The sequence below is a fragment of the Dendrobium catenatum genome, unplaced genomic scaffold (genome assembly GCF_001605985.2).
Source record: "Dendrobium catenatum unplaced genomic scaffold, ASM160598v2 fragScaff_scaffold_389, whole genome shotgun sequence".
NCBI classification, from domain to species: domain Eukaryota; kingdom Viridiplantae; phylum Streptophyta; class Magnoliopsida; order Asparagales; family Orchidaceae; genus Dendrobium; species Dendrobium catenatum.
Window position 1 is genome coordinate 366,278 of NW_021318851.1, and position 23,939 is coordinate 390,216.

Genomic DNA, 23,939 nt, shown 5'->3' on the forward strand with positions numbered 1-23,939 from the left:
GGACGCCGAGGACAGTGGTAGGCTTGGGAGGAGCGCGGAGGTTCAGGAAGGAGGCGAGGCGGTGATTGATTGTTCCGTCGGCGCGGCGGCTGGCGTCCATTATGGCGGAGAGGAGGGAGACTGAGAGCCGAACCTTCAATGGTAGTTTGGGTTTCCGGTACTTCGTTGCCTACGGTGATCTGGACCCATCGGTCATTCTGAAATTCGTTGATGGGGGAGAACTAAAAATGGGGGAATCCGGACAAGATGAGCGGAAATTTGGGTAGCCAATCTAACGGGAGAAACTATTACGTCCCCAACTTATAGAGGGCCAATAAAAAAAATTATTCGTAATTGTAAATAAAAATGATCTACATCAGAAAGTGCAGTCATGAAGAACTATATAATTATAAGATAAAAATTAATATTAAAAGACATTTAGGTGATGTTTAGTTGAAAATAAAATAGGTTCCGGCGTTTTAAAAATATTAATGTTTAATTATATGACAAAAAATACATATAAAATATTTTAAATATATGACAAAAAATACATATAAAATATTTTAAATAAATACAAAATATTAGAGTTTAGGCGGGATGGCGGCAACGGCATCGTCGCGTCAATCAAATAAATCGTCAATCGAATCTGTCCTCAAACATGTCAATCGAATCCCGTCGTTGTCCGCACTCAAATCGCATCACTGAATCACCATTCGTTGAGGGTGAAAGTCGCGAGCCGTTGTCGACATCCCGCCTGGTCCACTACTGGCGTTTGGACGTCGTCCCGCCCACTGACGCATGGCCGCCATCCCACCTGTTGGCGCCTGGCCACCATTCAGCCTATGACAGTCGTGACTCTCCCTCTCCCATTGAAGCCAACATCATCCCTCCATTGAAAATGACCTGAACTCACGACAAATTTCTAGATAGTAGAGTTTAGGTTCGGGTCAATTAACTCAAACCTGAAGCAGATTGGATTCGAGATCAACAAACTAACCCATTTCATAAACAAGTCGATTCTGAGTTGACCTGAATAATGCCAGGTCAACTTCGGGTTGGACCGACTCTATTTTGACAGTCCTACATTGAATTGAATAGGATACTATAAATTCAATTTAATTAGTCCTCGAAATGACAATTTCAAGAGTAACAATTATACTTAAAAATTATAATATTAGTAATGTAGCAAATAATATTATTACTAAACATAAATATTTCATAATTTTCATCAAAATTAACCTAATGCATTCATTGATGAAAATAAATTATATAGTAGAATCAAAAGGGTCCTCGAAATAAAAATCAATTGTAGAAGAATCATGAGAACTAAGGCTAACAATAAGAATTAAGAACATCAAGAAAGCCTTTTTGACCATTGAGAATGTGAAGATGAATTGCTATGACCTTTGACAAATTTGTTACCCCTTACAGAGAGATTCCCAATTCAAAGAACGCCTAAATAACTATAGTTGCAAATGGACAATCACCAGACTATCAACATCCTCAATAAATTAGCATAAGCTGACTGACACACAGGTCAGGAAAGTGCCTAAGGCTTCGTTTGATTTCTACCGGACTTTATTCATTTTTAAACGGAAGTATCATAATGGAGAAGCGGAATTTTTTTACTTCTGAAATCGGTGTTATTTCGGAGTTATATGAAAAGGCCTTTTAAAAAAGTGACGCAAACAAACATTAAAATACTTATTTTTTTTCGATTGAAACCGCAAACGGAAAAATTTATGCGCTGCCAAACGAAGCCTAAGTCACTTTATGAAATTGATGTAATTGAACCTTTAAAAGGGGAATGCTCAAGTCGCACATCCGTTATGTGGTTGTCTCAAGGTGGGAAAATGATTATTTGCAGACTCCGGAGGTAGCTCTGTGTCCTTCCTCCAATTAAATTAAATTAAGACACGAGAAATTTTTTAAGACCCGACGATACGACCCAAACCAGCCATGAAAATTTTAAATCACACCTGCTATGAAAATTTTAAAAATTTGAATTTTTTAAGGCCTGAAGACCCAACCTAGCAATACATAATTCGTTTTAACAAAAAAATATATTTTTTAACATAATTTCTCTAATACACATCTGTGTAGAAGCTCAAAAAACTTTCAAATGAATAAATACAATGTTGAGGGATTCATAAAAGCTTGAATACATAACAATATCCAGTGATACATTGTGCGTTTTAACAAGAAAATTACATTTTCCAACATAATTTCTCTAACACATAAATGTGTAAAAGCTCAAAAAACTTTCAAATGAATAAATACAATATTAATTGATCATATAAGCTTGATTACACAAAATACTTAATAATACATAATGCATTTTTACAAGAACTATATTTTTCAGCATAATTTCTCTAATACAGATTTGGGCAAAACTCAAAAAAAACTTTTAAATTAATAAATAGAATATGTGTGAATTCATATAAGCTTGAATACATATCAATACACATCAATATAGAAATATAAAATTTTGAAGAATGCATTGTAAGTATATGTGTGTGAAACTATTAGGGCCCATTAGGACCGGTTTGCTACAAGAGGCGGGGGGCCCCTAAGAGGGGCTGAAATAGGAAGGAGGGCAGCACATGGGTGGGGACCAAACATTAATGCATGCATTGATGGGAGATTGGATTTGAGAAGGAAAATTCAAATGTGGAGGGTTGTTTAGGGATTCAACATAAAATATTTATATTGTGCTTTAAGTATGCTCCTTTTGGCTAGGATGAGGGTTATCTTGAATTTGGAAAGCAATTTGAGATCTAGGATTTGTGTTTTTGGGCTCTAGGCTTGGCTAGAGATTTGGAGAGTTCTTTCTTCCTCTCGAATTGAAGAAACTTGTATCGTTTGTTGTTTTCTTTCATCTATTAGTGGCTGGTATTTGTTGTTTGATTGTTGTAAACATCAAATTTCTTCACTGTTTTCCACCCAATCTTGCTAGGTTTGCTTGCGAACTCAATTATTACCCTTGGGGTTACTTGCGAACTCAAGTACTTCCTATCAAATTGGTATCAGAACGTTGTCTTGGGAACATCGGCGGGCTGAAATCAAGAAATTTTAGCAAGGAATATGCATCCGCAAGAAGATTCTCTTGTAAACCGTGGGAAGGAAAATTGCCGGAATGAAAGTTGAAGTATTGGAGGGAGAAATATGTCAACTAAAGACCAATTTTGGGGAAAAAATGCTGATTTTCAGAATCAATTTGCTTCCATCCATGAAAAAATGGATGGAAGGTTCGCCGCCTTAGAAGACATGATGAAGAAGATGCTTTAAGGAAAGAAAAATCCGGCGACAACAAAAGCAAGGGAGACTACCGACGACAATGAGAGATGCATAAATCTGAACCAATTTAGGGAGAAGGTGAATCCAAAAGTGGAGATCCTTGAGGGAAATGATGGAATGTCTCATCTAGAACCACTTTCTATGGAGGAGATGAGTATGAGCTATGAAATGAGGGGTGCTGATTTTGTTGGGAGAATGGATGAATTTTACCGCCGTGGTGCTGAATATGAAAGGAGAAGAGGGGAATATAACGGCTTGGGTATGATCATCGGAGGAAAGATCATGACCATTGGGGAACACCTCTTCGAGGAATAGGAGGTTATGGAGGGGTTAGGGGAAAAGGGAGTGACTCGAGGGTGAGAAAACTGAACATGCCCATCTTTGAGGGCGATGATGCACATGGTTAGTTCTACAAGATGGAGCGGTACTTTGCAGTCAATGGGTTGACAGAGGAGGAGAAATTGACAACAATTGGATTGTGCTTGGAAGGAAAAGGGTTGGCGTGGTATCAGTGGAGGGACATGCGGCGACCCATCCTTGGAGAGTTCAAGGATTGCTTACTAGAACGTTTCCGAACCAATAGAGGATGAGACTTCTATGAGCAATTCTTCGCCCTGATGCAAGAGGGGACCGTGGCAGAGTACCGTGATCAGTTTGAGTATCTAACTAGTAGGCTAGATCGGCTTTCTGAGACCGTGTTAGAGGGGAACTTCATGAAGGGACTCAAACTAGAGATCAGAGCAGCTGTGAGAGTGATGAGGCCGCATGACCTGGGGGAAGCCATGGAGTTGGCACAGTTGGTCGAGGACCAAAAGCATCTGGAGAGGGGGCTAGAGGCAACAACTCAGGGGGGTCCATACAGGATGACTACCACTTTTCTAGCTCCCAAAGGAGTTGCATCAGGAGGTTTACGTGAAGTACTAAAGGAGAAGTAAGGAAGAGGGAGATTTGGGGGAAATTTCAAGAAGCTTACTGAGAAGGATTTGCATGAGAAGCTGGCAAGGGAGTTGTGCTTCAGATGTGATGAGAAGTACATGTCCGGGCATAGGTGTAAAGACCAAACTCTTAAGGTTCTCATCGTCTGTAATGACGAGGAAACTGAAGAGGGAGGAGAGAGCAGGCAAATGGCGGAGGAAGAGGATAAGTTGCATTTGGATGTGGCGAAAATCTCTCTAAACTCGGTGGTGGGATTCACCCTGAATCACACCATGAAAGTGAAGGGAGAAATAGCTGATCGTGAGATGGTGGTGGTGATCGATAGTGGGGCAACCCACAACTTCATCTCCAATCAGATTGTGAATCTGTTAAGGGTGAAATTAGTGGCTACTGGGGGCTAAGGGGTGATGATGGGAACGAGAAAGGTGGAGATGGCTAGATGAGTATGTAGGAGAGTAGTGTTGACAATTCAAGGGATCCATGTGAAGGACGACTTTCTCCCATTGGAATTGGGAAGCATGGATGTCATCCTGGGGATAAAGTGGCTACATATCTTGAGGGATACCAAGGTCAATAGGGGAGCACTACGGATGGAGCTGGTGGTAGGGGGAAGGAGGATGGTGATTCAGGGCAACTCTGGACTATCTAAAGTTGGGGTATCTCTCAAGTCTCTGATCATAACCATACATGATGTGGGAGGATTTTTATTGGAATTGCAGCACTTGGAAGGGGTCAGACATGAGGATGTGGAGGGTATTCTTACTTCAATTCAGCAGCTCATACAGGAGTTCAGTGAGGTCTTTCAATCTCCTTAAGGCCTACCACCATAGAGAGAGCAAGAGCATGAAATTATCTTGAAGGAAGGTGTCACAGATTAATGTTCGACCATACCGCTATCCCCTGATTCAAAAGGATTAAATTGAAAAGTTAATCAGTGAGATGCTGGAGGCAGTGATCATCAGGCCAAATGTGAGTCCTTTCTCTAGCCATGTTTTACTAGTCAAGAAAAAGGATGGGAGCTGGAGATTTTGTGTGGATTACAGAGCTGTGAACAAGGGAACAGTGCCAGATAAGTTCCTTATTCATGTAATTGATGAGCTCTTGGATGAACTGGATGGAGCGGTGGTATTCTCCAAGTTGGATTTGAAGTCGGGTTACCATCAAATCATAATGAAGGAGACATATGTTCTGAAGACGGACTTTAAGACACACGGGGGGCACTACGAGTTTCTAATGATGTCGTTTGGGCTGACTAACGCCCCTACAATTTTCCAGTCCTGGATGAACAGAGTGTTTTGATCATACCTCCTAAAGTTTGTTCTAATTTTCTTTGATAACATACTGGTGTACAGTAAGACCGAAGAGGAGCATTTGAAGCACTTGAGGGTGGTTTTACGAGTTCTACAGGAGCATCAGCTGAGGGCCAACCTAAAGAAGTGCAACTTCACACAGGCTAGTGTGGAGTACTTGGGGCATGTGGTGTCCAAAGAGGGAGTGGCGGCTGATCAAACCAAAGTTAAGACAATGCAAAGGTGGCCTTTGCCTAGGAACTTGAGCGAGTTGAGGGGTTTCCTATGATTGACTGGTTGTTACCGAAGATTTGTGAAGGGATACAGTACAATAGCTTGGCCCTTAACTGAGCAACTGAAAAAGGATAGCTTCTTGTGGGGAGAGGCAATGACACAGGCTTTTGAGAGACTGAAGAAAGCCATGACTACAATCCCAATTTTGCTCTCATAGATTTCAGTCAGGTTTTTTGTGGTGGAGATCGATGCATCCAGATATGGGTTGGGGGCCGTACTCATGCAAAACCACAGGCCTATAACATACTACATTCAAGTACTATCTGCCAGAGCTAGGCTGAAATCGGTATATGAAAGGGAACTGATGGCGATTGTGTTGGCTAGTCTAAAGTGGCGCCCTTACCTGCTAGGTTGTCATTTCATTGTCAGGATAGATCAAAGAAGCTTGAAATACTTATTAGAGCAAATGATGGTGACTGAGGAGTATCAAAGATTGTTGTACAAACTATTATGCTATGATTTTGAGATCCAGTAAAAACTAGGTTTGGAAAATAAGACGGCTGATACTTTATCAAGATGTGTTAGGGGGCTCCAACATATGGCAATTTCAGTACCACTTATGGTAGATTGAGGGCTATCAAAGAAGAGAGTATGCAAGATGAGTTGAGGAAGATTAGGGAGGATTTGATGAAAGATACGAGTAACCATCCGGCGTACTTACTTGAGGGGGAGAGGCTCTTACATCAAGGGAGGTTTGTGATGCCGCAAACTTCCATCCATATTCCCCACCAAATGCAGGGGTTCTATGGGAGTACAGTTGAAGGCCATTCTTGGATATAGAAGATATATAGGAGACTGACTGTTGAGTTGTACTGAAAAGGGATGCATAAGGATGTGGAGGAGATGATGTCAAGGTGTCAGGTGTGCCAGAGGAACAAGTACATGACTATGACTCCATGGGGGTTACTACAACCTTTAGCACTTCCAACAGGGTATGGGAGGAAGTGTCCATGGATTTAAAGATGGCCTACCATAATCAGAGGGATTCACAATCATTATGGTGGTGGTGGACATACTGAGTAAGTATGCACATTCATCACCTTACGACACCCCTACACCGCAGTGATAGTGACAGCAACATTCATCAAAGAGGTGGTTAGACTGCATGGGATTCTTGAATCTATAGTTTCTGATCGAGACAAGGTGTTTCTCAGCCAGTTTTGGAGGGAGTTATTCAGAGTACAGGGAACAATTGCTTACCACATGTAGAAGGACGGACAAACGGAGTTGTCAACAGAAGCCTGGAGACTTACATGAGGTGCTTTGTTTCTGAAACACCACGGATGTGGACAAAATGGTTAGCCTGGGCCGAATATTGGTACAATATCTCGTACCACTCAGCATCTCAGATGACCCCTTTCAAAGTCTTATATGGAAGGGACCCCCCACACTTAGTACACTTTGGGAAAAAAAGCACACCAATTTCATCAATAGAGCAGTACTTGGAGGAAAGGGATAGGGTGTTGGAGGATTTGAAGAAACATCTATTGAGGGCATAACATATAATGAAGAAGCAAGCATATGCACATAGGAGAGATATTCAGTTTGAAGTGGAGGTGTTCTTAAAATTGCAGCCCTACAGACAAAGGACAGTGGCCAATAGAAGAAACTAAAAATTATCCCCGAGGTATTTTGGCCCCTATGAGATATTGGACAAGATTGGAGCAATGGCATACCGTTTGAAATTACCCCATCCGCCACCATACACCTAGTCTTCCACATGTCACAGTTGAGGAGTGCTCTTAAGGAGCATGCGGTTAGTGCATATTTACCAACAACTGGGGGGGGGGATGTGGAGGGCTGTTTAGGAATTCAACATTAAATATTTATATTGTGCTTTAAGTAAGCTCCTTTTCACTAGGATGAGAGTTATCTTGAATTTGAAAAGCAATTTGAGATCTAGGGTTTGTGTTCTTGGGCTCTAGGCTTGGCTAGAGATTTGGAGAGCTTTTTCTTCCTCTCGAATTGAAGAAACTTGAATCATTTGTTATTTTCTTTCATCTATTAGTGGCATCATTCTCTCTCAGTTTTTTCTTTTTTCCTAAGAAAATCAAATGTTATTTGTTGTTTGAATGCAGTAAACAACAATTTTCTTCACTGTTTCCACCCAATCTTGCTAGGTTTGCTTGTGAACTCAAGTATTACCCTTGGAGTTACTTGTGAACTCAAGTACTTCCTATCAGAAACATCACAAAAAACACAAACCATTGATGCCCAGTTTATAAATTCCTCGTTAAAATATTTGAGCTTGTTTGAGAACTTGATATGCCTTAAAGGTGAACACGATTATGTTATATTTTCCTTTACAATAAATTTCTCTGTTTTAAAACAAAGCTCAACAAAACGTATATTACCTTATAATATATATTAAAAAGAAATTATTAGATAAGTAAAATACATCTTACCCTTAAAACTATTTTTCTTTTCTAATGGCTTTACAGAGAATGTGAAGCCCTCCAAACCAATATCCATCTTTATCGCTCGTTTCTCATTTTATTTTCTCAACAAGCACCAAAAATTTTATTCCGCTAAAACCCTAATTCCCAAATATTTCAGAGCTTTCATGCATTTTTTTTATAACATAAAAAATGAGAGGGCTTCCACGGTTTTAAAATTTTCATAACTAGGCTAAGTCGGGTCGCCGAATCTTAAAAAATTCACTGTGTCTTAATTTAATTGAAGTCCAGACATACGTCAGGAATCCGCACAAAATGATTTCCCCTCAAGGTGAGATAAATAAGCTAATCAATTTCTAGATAAGATAACCTTACCGTAGGCAGACGACTCCCATACAAGTTCATTTTTTTGTCACATGAATAAATAAATAAATAGGAGATTTATAATAAACCAATTGCGCTTGTTTTAATAACACCTGGCTCCAACTCCAATGTAGAAATAACAAATCTTCAACTTGTGAAAGAAGATGTACTCTCAAGTTTCAAGCTTACAGGTCCTCAAGGATACATAGAAGAGGACTTTAAAGATGTCGGAGAGCTGTTACGGTAGGCGATTCTAGGGCTCCTTCCTGCCATGGTGTTCCACTTCATGATGTCCATCAGGGAGGGTTCTTCCCCTCTCTAACCCTTCCCTCTTAAACCCTCCTCCTCCTAAACCTGCCTCCTATGCAGATAATCTATCAGCCCCTCCAAAACCTCAAGATTTCTCTGTGTCATTTGTCTCTCCTAGCCAAAAGCTCTCTTTTTCGGGAGATGACATAACTGAGGGCTCCGCTCTTTGGGCCCTTTTTCTTGTGGGTTACTCCATTGATCAACGACCTTACTATGAGCAGCTGCTTGCCGCTATGAAGAAGCTCTGGATCCTGAAAGGTTCGATCTCTCTCCTTTCTCTTACAGATGGTTTTTTCTTGTTGAAGTTTACCTCATAGTGTTTGGAAATGGTCTGGACGAGTGGCCCCTGGTTCCTTCTGGGAAAACCTTTCATCCTTCAAAGGTGATCGCCTCCATCCTCCTCTGGGTTAAAATCATAAACTTGCCTCTTGCATTATGGACACCGACCGACATCTCTCAGATTGCCAGTTACATCGGGATTCCTTTAACGGTTGACTCTCTTACTGCCAAAAGGACCCATCTTACCTTTGCCCAGGCCTTCGTCCAAATTTCCAAGGATTCTTCCCCCTCCCGGAGGAGATTCAGATTCAATGAGTTACTGACAAACCCATTAGTGACAATACTTCTACTCCTTCTGAATAAGCTAGCCAATTTGAGGGAGATCCCTCATCCACCAAACAGAAAACACTTAATGTCTTCTCCTCCCTTTGCTAGCTGCAACGTGAGGGGGGTTTAACAACCCCGATAAGGTTCGTATTTGCAAAAATCTAGTCAAGTCTTTTAATTTAAAGCTTCTTTGCATCCTTGAAGCTAAAGTTCATCAATAAGCTATTTTAGACCCATAGTTTGTTAATTCTCATTTAGTGTTTGATAACGAAGATAACTACAACAATTTTAGTTTTTCTACTCATGGTAGAATTTGGCTAAAATGGGATTCTTCACATGTCTCTTTCTCTCCCACTTTCTCTTCCTCACAAATCATTCATGGCATTTTTTGACTGGTTCCTCTCCCCCAATTCTTCTCTCTGTTGTTTATGCTGCCAAGTGCCAACAATGCTGATGAAAGGAGGGTTCTTTGGTAATTGAGGGACCCGATCCCTGCTTCTAATCACAAATTGATTATTCTTGGGGATTTTAACTGATGTAGATTCGATTTCGAGAAAACGGGAGGGAAACCTATTCATTCTAGCATATTGGAAGAACTCAATAAGATCATTTTTTACTGTGGTGTTCAGAATCTAGCATAAGTGGGACTTTTTTACACATGGTTCAATCAAAGGGTGGATCTCCCTATCCACATCAAATTGAACCGGATGCTGGTTAATTCAACTTTGTTGGATTGTTATCGATCAATTTTTTATAAAGTGGACTCCCTTTCTGGCGCGGATCACTCCCCCTTATTTTCATAACAGCCCTTCTGCTAGATTCATGTTCAAGAACTTCTGGGTTCATATGAATGGTTTTTGGGATATTGTCTTCAATGCCTTCAATAGCACTACTTGTGGTAGTCCCATTCCAGCTTTCTACACCTGCCTGAAAAACCTTAAAAGATCCCTCAAAGGCATGAATTGAGCTTCTTCCGACTATCTCTCAATCTCAATCCTTGAGCTGAAGAGCCTGCAACACAGATACCTTATGGAGCTTCAAAATCAACCTCTTGATCTTGATTTAAATACCTCTCTTAAGAATGTTAATGGCTTGTTGGCCTCTTTGCAAACGGCCTGGTCCTCTTGGATCTCCCAAAGGGCTAGGGCCCGCTGGCTCACTCAAGGGAAAGATGACATGGGATTTCTTTATGCTAAAATTAGGGCCATGTAGAATAGGAATACCATAAAAGAAATCACTACCCCACACGACCACTTGTCTTCTCCCTTGGATGTTGCCTCGGCTATTATCACTCACTTTAAGGAGATCTTCAACTCCCCTGACCCTACCCTTAGGTAGGAATTATCTCTTCCTGTTGGAAATTTGGTTCAATCAACTCTCTACAGCTCTCTGTTAGCCCCAATTTCTAATGATGAAATTAAAGGTATTCTTTTGTTGGTAAGGCTTCTTCGACGCCTAGCCCAGATGATTTCTCATTTGAATTTTATAAGCAAACCTGGCATCTCATTGGGTTGCAAGTTTGTAATGCTGTCAAGAGCTTCTTCTTTATCGATTATCTTCCTAGAGGAGCAAAAGCTCTACTATCATCACTTTGATTCCTAAGAGCTCTCATGCCTTGAATATTGTTGATTTCAGACCAATTTCCTTATGCAATGTCTTTTACAAGATTGTCGTCAAATTGCTTGCTAACATGTTAAAATCTGTTTTGCCTCATATTATCCATGAAAGTCAAGCTGAGTTCACCTCTAATAGATGTTCCACCGATAACATTCTTCTTGCTGTTGGGCTTGGGATTCATCATATGGAGTCTTCCTAACATACCTAGGCCTCCCTTTTCAAATTTCTCTCTTTTGCATGTCGAGTTCAATATTTGAAGTTCACAATTACTAATATTATTGCTTATTGAATTAGGGGCTCTATTATCCCTAAAGCTTGTCGTGCTTTTATTTCGAGGTTGTGTTCCAAATTCATTTATCATGGGAACATCAAGGAAAAGAAGCTTCACTTAATAGCTTGGAACTCTACTGTTATGCCTAAATGTAATGGTGGTTTAGGCACACTCTCTCAATTCTCTGTATTTTGGAGTCTCGCTCGTTTATTTGGCGCATATACAATCACAATTCCTTTTTAGCTCTTGGGTAAGAGCTAAATTTTAGCTCTTGGGTAAGAGCTAAATATGAGTCCCCTTGGAAACCACCGCCCCCCTATGCCTCCAAAACCTGGAAGTCGATGTGTTCTATAGCACAAAAAATTAAACCTTCTGTTAATTTCTCGGTGGCTCCTCTCTGTAAATTCTCTATGCTTTGGGATCCCTGGGTGCAATGGATACTCATTATATGATATTATTACCTGCTCAGAAATCTCTCATAAATCTGTGGGTGATTTTATTTACAACGGTCAATACTCTCTCCCTAATAATTTTCCTGCTAGCATTTGTTTGGCTATCCTTGGGGTGTATTTTGGAGCAACCAGCTTTGTCCTTGTACGGCTCTAACCAACCTTCTTTTAAGTAGTTCTCTGACTATTTCTTCTCTCATTTGGATAAAAGTTCCTGGTATAAATTCATTTGGCATAATATATTCTCTCTCAGGTTAGCCTGCTATGCATGGATGGCAATTCTCGAGAAACTTAAATGTGCTGATCTCCTCATTATGAGAGGCATTTCGGTTAACCCTGCATGCTCCTTCTGTGATGGTTCTCAGGAATCTCACCACTACTTATTCTTCAAATGCGATTTCTCCTTCCTTGTGTTGACTGACCTGCTTCTTATTTTTGACACCTTTCTCAAGTCGAACCTATTGTAAGAGCTTATGATTTTCTAGATAACATGCCTCAGCTCAATACTTTGTGGAAAAACTTTTTGTTTCTTTTTAATGAACTGGACAACTTAAAATCTTTGGAGAGAAGAAAACAATCAGCGTTTCTCCAATACATTGGTCAATATGTTCTCCGACACGCAAGTTATTAAAGTGGCCGTCAGATTTAAAGTGAGGAGATGGAAAAATTATGATAAACTAAAGGATAAATTTGTTGGGATTATTTAAAATCTATTTCTGGTTTTTGCAGTTTTAATACAATTTTATTGTTTGGACGACCTCCTGCTGGCTGGTTTTTATGCTTTTGGTTGCCTGCAGCCCCTTTGTGATAGCCCTGCACCAACCGGTTTTGCCTTGGCAGGCCTGTGGCAACCTAGAGACTTCATCGATTGCTTTGCTGCCTCCGCCAATTTTCTGATCAGTTTTGATGTTTGTTGTTAACCTAGTGTACTGAGTCCCCTTTCGAACCCCTTCCCCATTTTGCTTTTCATTTTAGACTGGGGGGTTTCTTTCTTACTTGTTGTTGCTTCTTCTTTTAGATCTTTTACACTTTTACTTGTAATAATTGATTTTAGTTTTTAATACATGGGCATTTGCCCAAAAAAAAAAGAAGATTCTACAAAAGCTGCAGACGCATCATGGCCAATGAGATAACCCCATGTGCTAATTAAATATGAATTTGGCTCCAGAAGTTTTGACCAAATTAAAACAGTTACACTTTTCCTTCCACCTTAACGAAGAAAACAAATGATATATATTTGCCCTTAAAATCTATATACCTACACCCAATTGCAACAATCTAGAAGAAGCAAACATTTAGCCTTGAGAAAAAAAAAATCCACAAAGTACAGGCAGAAACGTTGAACAACGGTATAACCCCTCCCTAAATTATAGATTTGACTCTTTTCAACATATGGTAAAAATTGAAATGTTATATTTGCCCATAGACTCTGTATACCTCCCCGTTTTGACAACCACTCCCTACTCGTCTAGCTCATCACCCTCACGTACTAGTATGGCAAAAACGAGCAGAGCTAAAGTTTTGACTATTTTCCTTTGCATTTAGTATGGCAAACATGAAGAACACAAAAGCCTTAGCATAAACACCCATCAATCTCATTCTAGTTACCTTTAAAGAGAGAAAAACCTATGCAACGGTTTAAAGAAAAAAAAAGGTGAAATAAGAAATTTCCACACAATATTCTAAGCAATCAAATTGGAGAAACATAACATCTGATAATTCTGCATATAAATTCAAACTGAATAGAACTCATGACATAAAAATAACACCATTAAAGGAAGATAACAACCAATTAAGGGCAGAAAATTAACTGTGTCTTTGCAATTGAGCAACATAGATGTCGTAATGTTGTCGTGGCATAATTACAGCAATTAAGGGTACAGGATTTTTTCAGGATATTATCATTCTACCTAACTGAAGAGTGGTAGTACAAATAGATAAACATAACACTGAAACCCCTACAAAAGAGCAAAAAACAACAAAAGACTAACCTTGGTTAAGGGAATGATCAACCTGCAAAAGCTAGTAGGATGTATAAGTTATCGGGTTATGTGCACCGGCACGAGCAGCACCATTTATCATAGATCCAATGACACGCCTGCTATATTCAAAGTTTCCATTACTGAGTTCTTTAGCCACTAAATTCCCTGAAGCAGCTATGACATTGAAAAGGGGACAGTATAAGACACCGCAAATTGCAAGACATTAACATGGAAGGCATTGCACCCAAGAATCTTACAGTGGTGGAATGCAGGTTCAATCGAATGTTTCTCTACAGCATCTTTATGGATAATTGATGAGGGCAATGATTCTTCGGAGTAATTCCCACAAAATGCACCTACAGGGCGTGGCCTCCTCATGGAAGAAGAATTTGGTTTGTTTGCAGCAGGACTAGCAGAGTTGGATGAGGACTTGTCCTGTCCTGCCATCTAAAAATAGTACATGGTTTGAGAAGAGAGAAGTATTAGTAAAGGAGAAGAGGGAGGGGGGAGATGGAGAAAGAGAGAGTTTTTAAAATACTTGGAATCTAATGTTTTTAAAGCTAATGATCACAATTAACCTGTTTTGATCACTCAGCTCCTTAACGAGGAATCAAAATAGTCCTACCATAAGATTATTTTGATTCTTTTTTAAAGACATGAGAGATCAAAATGATCATTTAATACAGTCAGAGATTATTTTGTTCCTTCAAACAAAATCAAGGGACCATTTTGATCATTTTCTCAAAAAGATATTGAAAGTTGTGGAGCGTATATAAGAACACATTTGTTAGAATGAGGGCTTCATTGGGTACACTTCTTAAGATATTCTTTTATTCTATTTTATGAACTAAAATTATTATGCTCTTACCAAAAAAACAGAACTAAAATCTTGATTTCTTAAACTAATTACTATTAGAGTTTGAGTTTGTTATTCAACCCTAATACTACGACTACGATTGTATGACAACCACCAGCAGTAATACGATAGCTTAAGAATCCCACGCATAGATGTCATGAATTAAAAAAAATATTGTCAGGTATGCTAGGATTAGTGGTCATATTTGCAATGTGTAAACTAGAATAAAATATTGTTCTTAATTGCAAATTTGCAAGCCTATGGATTTTTTTTTCTATCGTAAGTCCCTGTCACTTCATATGCTCAATAAATTATGGCGAAGTGCATGTGCATTGTGCACAATGAAACAACTTTAAACAAACATTTCCTACATAGGCCAATTATATTTTCCAAAATATTAAGCAAAAAAAAAAAGCAGTGACAAACAAACAAGGAACAGAATTAGCCTGCTCATTCTTCCATTTTTGGTTTCTCTAAAAACTGAAATTATCATGAAAGCGATATATGAAGGAAAAAATATTAATCAAGTATGCTGCATTCTCTCAGAAGATTGAATTGTACAGTGCAAATGCCCACAATAATCAAGGATATTAAGGCGAATCTCGGATAACATTAATTTGAGGGAATGAAATAGCACCAAGGGATGAATAACAACAAATTAAAGTCAATCCAAACAAAACAACATCAATTTAAATTTCTATAATAAAAAAGGGACAGTTTCCCAGTATTTCATTATTAGTGATAAACAAGACTGGCCGATGTAATCAACTAACAAATTAAAATTGGCTTTAGAAATCCTGCCTGGACCAGATGAATCAAAGAGAATGATTGACTGTTTCAATTTTTAAAGGATGACATAACGTGTTGAACTAAGATAACAAAAAACGCACCGCAAATCTAAGAGTTTTGTTATATAGTCGAACAAGACCAGAGAAAAGCTTAACGGCATAGTTTGCAACCTCCTCTGTTTCATATTCAGCAAAAGCATAGCCCTTGTGATTATTAGATTCTTTATCCCGCGGTAAATGTAGGTCAACTAGATAACCAGCTTGAATAAGGATTTCATATAAGACCCTTTCAGTCACCTTTTCATCCAAGTTACCTATCGAGAATGAAAACAATAAATACAATGAAGCAGAAGCATAAAGGAGGAACCTACTTAAAACGTCCTACAAGTTTCAAATTTGAACTTAAAAGCAATAAACTTGAAAACAAGCAAAAGAGCACACTAAATGCAAAGCAGCCCTTGAAGCAAGTGGCATGCACATTACAACTAATAAATAGCTTATATTAGATGTAAAAAAACCATCTAGTTAAACGAAAATAAAACCATATACCATAATAAGGATACGGGTTCTCTCCAATTATATCACACCATCGCAATAAGTACAAGGCCAACCATCCATCCAATTTCGTTTAAAGAGCAATTTTGAAAATAAAGCAATTTTGATCCCAACCATCCAAATTGAAGTATACGGTTGGGATTGGTTCAAGTGACAAGTGCAATTATCATGGCTTTGGGAAAGGATCTCTATCACCATATCAATGAAGCAGCGGAGCTAACACTAGACCATTGGGCATACACCATGAAGATAAATTTAGAGTCAAAGATTAAAATAACAATTTTACAAAAAAGAAACGTCTAAGCATCTAACTGAAGAAAAATATTACATGAGGAAAGCAACAACTATAAGAGAACATAGGATAAATGGCTGTTCCCAGAGCAAATGCAAAAATCCTATTAACCTATTCCACCCAACCATCAGCATTTAAGATGCCAAGGTATGTTGAACGATATAACTTCTATTATGTTCATAACCATTAAGGTTCACTGCATAATGATACATTCTCCGCCAACTCCAACACAAAAATAAAAGACTACTACCATTTTAAAAAAAAAAATCATTCAAACTGCATAAAATACAAGAACTTGCATTCACAATTAATACTGTCCACAAAAAGAAAAAGGTTTTCACTAAGTTTAAAATAATAAGTCAATGAAACCAACTACTGGACCAATAATATGTATAGAAAAAAAAAAAAAAAAAAGAAGAACCCAATGTAGTGGTCATAATATCACATAATTTATAAAATTATAGATAAGAATAACTACTATAAAACTAAAAAATGGGCAAAAAGCCTGGTAGAAGATGAAAAAGAGCAAATAATAGGTTGAAAACTTCCTTATTTACTTGAAAATGAAGATTCCAAATTTCAAGGGAAAAAATATCAAAGCAATCTGCTACTAACAGCGTAAAAATACATAATAATCTTAACATTATTTAGCCAAAATTGCATTTCATGCCAACCAAACAAACAAAAGACATAATAATCTTAACATTATTTAGCCAAAATTGCATTTCATGCCAAACAAACAAACAAAAGAGAGAAAAAAAGAAAGTTCAGCATATAAAATAAGCTAACAATGGGGCTTGCCTAAGGTACCCATTTTTGACGAGAGGAAAACAACTCAAAATGAATAACGACCACTTAAAAAATGCTAAGGCTTTTCCATCAAAAACAGGCCTTGCTTGAGGACCAAATGGGCTGAGGATTAAAAGAAAGTATCATCACGCTAAATAATTGATAAAGAAAACAGGAACTCAAGCATGCTGAAGCCAAAGTACAGTGCAAAGGAGAAATATAATGCAAAAAGAGTCTCTCCCTCCCCCACCAAATTCGAGTGCCCTAACTTTCAGTACTCACCATCCCCACAGGTAAAAAAAGAAAAGAAGTTGCAAGTACAAAAGAAAGACAATGCCTCAACTCTAAATATGTATATTTTTCTTGACTTGATATAGTAGTTATAATCACTGATATTGAAAGGGGTGACAATATTCATCCAACATGTAAACCCTTCATAGGGGGCTACAATATTTAGTTAAAACTGAAACTCACTCAAATTTTTGAGTTAACTGCAACAGAATCAACTCACTCGCCAATTGATTTGGTTCAAAATAAAAAACCCTTATGATTTACTAACTATAAGTTTAGAATATTTGATAAAAAATAAAATGATTATACACACAAGTAAAAAAATTTAAGGAAAAAAATATATTAAATGGGTATTTTCGGGTCAAAGCGGGTTTGTGGATTAACCCAAACCAGACGAGTTTAATAAACAGGTCAAAAAATGCAACCTTAACTCTACCCATTTATTAGGCAGGTCAACCAGACCAAATTTTTTGGGCTGGGTTCAGGCCGAGTCATTTATTGACACCCCAAAGCTCATCATTCACGATTAGCTTGTGTTATACTCACTAAGGGTGCTTTTGGGACGGCTTTATTGTTGCTGCGCTTTATAGTAAATTGTTAAACGGATGTTTGGGGCATTACGGCAGACGTACGTTGGAAAAATTTCTGCGGCCAATCCTGCTTCCCACGACCTTTCACTGCCTCCCGCGGTCTGCTGCTTTCCGCAGTTTCGAAGGGGAAAAATGTCGCAAATGCCCCGTTCGCGCAAGAGTGCTCAATTATTCCGATCTTCCTCATCTTCGCCGCTTTGCTTCCCGCCTAGGTCGTCGTTGCTCTCTACCCGCTCTCCAAGGCTTCAAAAATGTGTACTCCGACTTAATCGCCGGTCGAATTGACCCCTCGGCTCTCGGCTTTCTCCTCGCGACATGGATGGCACAGTTCGCAAGATGGAGCAGTTCGCTTCCTCCACTGTCGGTCTCTACTCCGAGCTCGAAACCCTTACAAAGCTCGAGCTTTCCGCCGAGAAATTCCCTCCCACGCCTGCTAACGAACATACCCGCAAGGTGTTCGATCAGAGGATTCAGTGGCAGAGGCACGATGTCAAGCAACTCCGGGATTCCTCTCTTTGTAATCGAAGCTATGGAGTTGGAGAACATATCAGCCAATGAAAGCCAACAGCTTTTTAGCCCAATTGTTGTCTTCCAACATCTCAAATTGAATTCTAGTCTTCTCAGGTCAGATGCAGGAGATTAACAGGTCAGGGAAGATTCAGAAATCTGCTCCGATGGTGGAGCATGGTGTAAATCTCCATCATGATGGTCTCAGGTTCAACTGCAGAGCTAATCCTGGAAACCTCATCATGGAAAGACACAGATGAACACTTTGAGGAGCATAGCTGTGTTAGCCAGAGTAGGACTAGTTCTCTTGTTAAGGTTTGAGTGAAGTGGATAACTTATGATCTTCATAATGCTTGTGTTATGTGCATGAACAGAAATTTCAGGCAATATCAGGGTTATATTATTATTATAATTACAAAATTTATTTTTTCAGGCAATATCAGATATGAAAAAAAAAAATCAAATAACTTCAAAGTATGATATAACATTGTCAAAATAAAATTAGAGAACTTTCATATTTAAAAGTCATAAAATACTTCGATAAAGTGGATAAAATTTTAATTTAAAATTATAAGTTTGTGTTATGTGCATGAAAAGAAAAAAATATTACATTTATACAAAATTTTTTCATCTTAATATATAAGGGTAGTATGGTAATTTGTTTGTATATAGGTACAGCACAACAGTTTGACAGTTATATTATCCAAACAAAATATAATGATTTATGTACAGTAACTTCAAAAAACAGCTTTCTGTACACCAACTTTACAACCTGCTTTACGGACAGCTGCAGCCGTCCCAAACGCACCCTAAGAAGTACATATTTGATTCATTCATTAAGCAAGCATAAATTTAATAGTTACTATGACCTTTTTTTAATAAACCATATATACATACATACATACATATATGTGTGTGTCAAATTACTCATTATTTATTTTTAAAAATTTAAAATTAGCTCATGTTCTACTCAAATTCTGACCACTTAAAACATGAACAAAATGTTCATGAATAATTTTGAAAACATAACTTGATTTTAAATAAACAAAAATTTGAACAAGCTAAACATAAACACATAAACAAGCTTTGCTCATGCTCCGCTTGTTTATACACCTACCCATGACAACTTAATAGGAGCACTTCTCCAAAATATTTAAGCATGTCCCATTTGTTTTAATTTAACACACTAAAACTCTTTGGGAATAAAAAATATTATATATATTTTTAGTAAATAACATATATTGTTTTTTAAATTTATATTTCATAACTTAGTCACACTTCTCCAATCAAATTGAGCATGTCCCACTAGTTTGAATTTGACAAATTAAACTCGTTGGGAATCATATAGAATTTCAATGAGATCTTTCAAATTAGCGATTCAACTTAAAAATTTTCCAAGATTGGACCTCCATCAAAAATATGAATGTAATTTCAAACCGTACAAAAAATTATATTGTGTTTATCACAAAAAACCTAGATACCATATAATATTTGAACTGTACAATTTATTGTTTTCTCACTAGACATTAGGATGTACCTTGGTGTATGCTTTTTGTTGATGATTTTCTTCTTGTTGAAAAGACTAGAGGAGTTGAAGGTAAACTTGAATTATGGAAGTCAACCTTAGAGTCTAAAGGTTTTCACTTGAGTATATCTAAAGACTGAATATATGGAGTGTAATTTTAGTAGTAATAGACCTAGTGAGGGGATTGTGACTTTGGATGATCAAGTCATTAATAAGAGTACACTTTTTAGATATCTTGGATTTATTATTCAAAGTGATGGTGAAATAGATTGGGATATTATCAACAAAATACAAATTGGATGGTTGAAGTGGAGGAATGCATCGAGCTTGTTGTGTGATAGAAAAGTCCCCCACAAATTTAAGGGAAAATTCTATAAGATGGTGGTGAGACCTGCAATGCTTTATGATGTTGAATGTTGGCCATTAAAAGAGGATCATAATACTAAGTTAAGCGTTTTAGAGATGAGGATGCTTAGGTGGATGAGTGGCATTACCCTTAGAGATAGGATACAAAATGAACATATAAGTGATAAGGTTGAAGTAGCTCTAGTGGAAGATAAGATTAGAGAGAGTCGCCTTAGATGGTTTGGTCACATAAAACGACGGCTTTTCGATGACTCGGTTAGAAAAGTAGAGGTATTAAATTTGACTTATGTTAAGAAAAGTCGGGTAGACCTAAAAAGACTTGGCTAGAAAATATTAGAAATGATCTTTCTTTATTAGATTTAAACGAGAATTTGACTTTTAACATAACACAATGGAGAAAAAGGATTAATGTAGCCGACCCTACGTAGTGGGCTTGATGTTGTTGTTGTATTAACCCAATTAAAATGTCCTACAATTAGATAACATAATAATGCAACCAAATATTTTGATACCAATTGGATACACAATAGTTTAAAGGTCGGGACTTCCAAATGAAACAAAGATGATGATGATGAAACATGAAAAAATAGAATTCGCACATCAAGAAATGCAAGTTCTAAAAAAGAATTGCTTTCATCAAATGTAAAGCTATAAATATAAAAATCACAGTGCAAACCAAAAAGCAATTATAAAATTTTGAAGAAATCGATGATAAATTCAAACACAAATTCAGTGAGCGACTATAATTTATTCATCACAATTACAATCTCATTTCTATCATATTTGAACAAAATTAGAATCACTAGCAAACTCATAAAACTTGTATGGAAGGAATTAGATTATCAAAAAATTAAAAAAAAAAGTTAAAAATACAAGCCCCCTCTCAATACAAGTAGATGACTTCATTTGCAATTAAATCGTCACACCTCTACATACTAAAAGGAATCTCACACAAATTAGATTTTTTTAGTCAATTAAAGATATTCAATTATATGCAGCATAATATCTATTTATAAGCATATGTCATCTAATCAACTCCCTCTCATTGACTTATTTCAAATTACAAATTTGAATTGACATTAATGAAAACTTAAGGTACCATCAAGCCAAGCAAAACCTATAGTTGTCGAATAATATTATTGGGCTTAAACAATCCAATGTATTAGCAAAAGCCCATAATGTAAAATCATAACAAAAAAGCCTCTTATTGACTTGTTTCAAATTTCAATTTAGAATTGGTATTATTGAAAACAAAAGGTACCATAAAGCCATGCAAAACCTATTGTAGTTCAATAATATTGCGTTGAAACACTCCAAAGCAATAAACAAAACCTATCGTCACACCTTTTCACTTGCTCGTTAGCAAACACTAGCATGATGTCCTTGAGCATGAAGGGGTAATTGATAATTACATAAAACTCATTTTTTTCCTTGTCTGATTCTTTATCAAATGCATAAAATCCAAGCATCACACCTTTCAAACATAAACTTGCAGATCTCCATCAATATTTGCTCCAAGTTAAGGGGCATGACTTCAATCAACTTGAAAGTTGACTAAAAAAAAATCACTTTAACCAGAGACGAACTTGACTCAACTCAAAATAAAAAGTTTGGACTTCAAAGGCAAGTTCATATGCTTGACTACTAAAGAAAAATCAAAAATATTGTGAAAGCAAAAATATATCATTTCATAATTCTAAATAGGAGGTAATCTAATCATTGCATTTAGGATTACTCCCTTGACACAATAAAACAAAAAATATTATTTAATAAGGCTAAGGAAATTTATTAGGAATGACCTTTCTTTATTAGATTTAAATGAGAATTTGACTTTTAATATGACACAATGGAGAAAAAGGATTCATGTAGCCGACCCCACGTAGTGGGATAAAGGCTTGATGTTGTTGTTGTCGTAATAATTCTAAATATATGGTAGTCTAATCATTTCATTTAGGAATACTTCGTTGAACGATCAGGAAGAAAGGGGTGTGGTGGCCGAATGGGCCGCTCCACACCCCCAAATATAGCCCAAGGGTGCTATCAATCACTTTTGATTTGTAGGCACATGCAACACCACAAAACACATTTACAGTACTTAAGCTAGGGAACAAGTGATTTTATAGCACCACCAGTCTTCTTTAATGCTTCAGTTTAACTTTTATTCTTCTCCACAGCCCATCCACCCCAGTAAAGTTAAAGTAAACCAGTAAACCTATAATAGAATTGCCAATTCAATACATATCCAAAATAAAAGGAATAGGAAGAAATATCTAAAAAGGAAAACATTAAAGATTCCAACACAACATGATTGAGGGGCTATCAAAACTATATTAACTACATATTAAACACCTAAACTTCACTATTCAAAGGCATCACAATCAAAACTTTAAATAAAACAAAAATAACACCCTCCACTTTAATCATGCCAACATTGGCTGATCCTATCTCCCTTTACAAGTTGCCAGACTCTCATTCTTCTTCACCCGCCATCGACCTCTCTATCCATGAATCTCTATAGCGACTTCCTTGCAGATCCGATGGTCCCATCGCCATCGGTCCGTGAATCTCCTTCCCTTCTTCCTCTTTCACTCGCCATCTGGCTAGATTTTGCCACAACTAGTTCTTTTATTTGTTGTCCTCACACCGCCAGTCCCATCATTGTTCATCCCAGCGAGATTAAGTCTTGACTTCCTCGTTTCTTCAGCATCAGCTAACATCCGGCATGGGTTTCGTGAGGATAAACTTAAGTTGAGTGAGTTCTATAAGGTAATAAGTAGAATTTGTCTGTTAAATATTAAAATGATATCGTTTTGACTGCTATGTATGTAAATCCCTCAATAGGATTTCGGCAACCCAAGAAGAACATACGAAAAGAACAATCTAAGCCATGGATAAAATTATTCAGGTGCAACATCAAATAAGCATTACCAAAGCACAACCCCAATAGTTTCAAAACCAAAATAGCATCTCCTCCATGTCTCCCTAACGTAATAAAGCAATCGTCTAGCAACAAATCTCAAAAACAGCGCACAAATCCAAAAAAGAAAAGAATCGTCATTAAGCCTCAATCAAAACCAAGCTTACTTGGCTGCAGAAGACAGAGAATCACATAAAACAAATAAATCCACCTAAAAACGACATAATGTATTCGCATCCAAACCTATAAAAATCGTGCATGCTGTATTCCGCGCCATGATCCGAAATTCCCGTCAATCGAAACCAAAACTACCAAGCCAGCGAGCTCCCGATCGTAGGTAAAGAACCCTAGAAGTATAACAGCCGCCAAGCATCTTATCGAGATCTATTATCTTTGTGGATTCCGTCATCGAACGTTACGGCTTCTATATCACTGCCGTCCATCTAGACTGATATTACAAAATTTTGTACACGTGTCTGATATCGGGATGCTTTTCGTCTGTTCCGTGTCGGCAAATGATACCTTTCGTCAACGGTACGGCACGAAGCGTTTCCGCATTATCATCACCCTTCCCAAAATCAAAAAAATTTAAAAAAAAGTTTAAATTTTGTTAATTCGACCAACTCGATCTTAAATTTTGACGCGTGTATAAATATGGAATTCATTTTTTTCTTT

General features: G+C 37.6%; 1 protein-coding gene across 2 annotated transcripts; it reads right to left on the minus strand.

Annotated features, from left to right (window-relative positions):
• Window positions 1–13,577: 13,577 nt before the first annotated feature.
• On the minus strand, window positions 13,578–23,663 carry LOC110092360 (protein HSH49). Of its 2 annotated transcripts, none has more exons than XM_020816870.1 (4): window positions 23,508–23,663; window positions 15,604–15,746; window positions 14,046–14,235; window positions 13,578–13,962 (listed from the first exon to the last, which is right to left on the minus strand). In XM_020816870.1, exons 1-4 carry the CDS (start codon window positions 23,539–23,541, stop codon window positions 13,829–13,831), a joined length of 501 nt encoding a protein of 166 aa, XP_020672529.1. In that variant the 5' UTR covers window positions 23,542–23,663; the 3' UTR covers window positions 13,578–13,828. The 2 variants fall into 2 exon arrangements, with proteins under 2 accessions (XP_020672529.1, XP_020672528.1); XM_020816869.2 differs by having other exon boundaries at window positions 15,535–15,746.
• Between the last annotated feature and the right edge of the window lie 276 nt (window positions 23,664–23,939).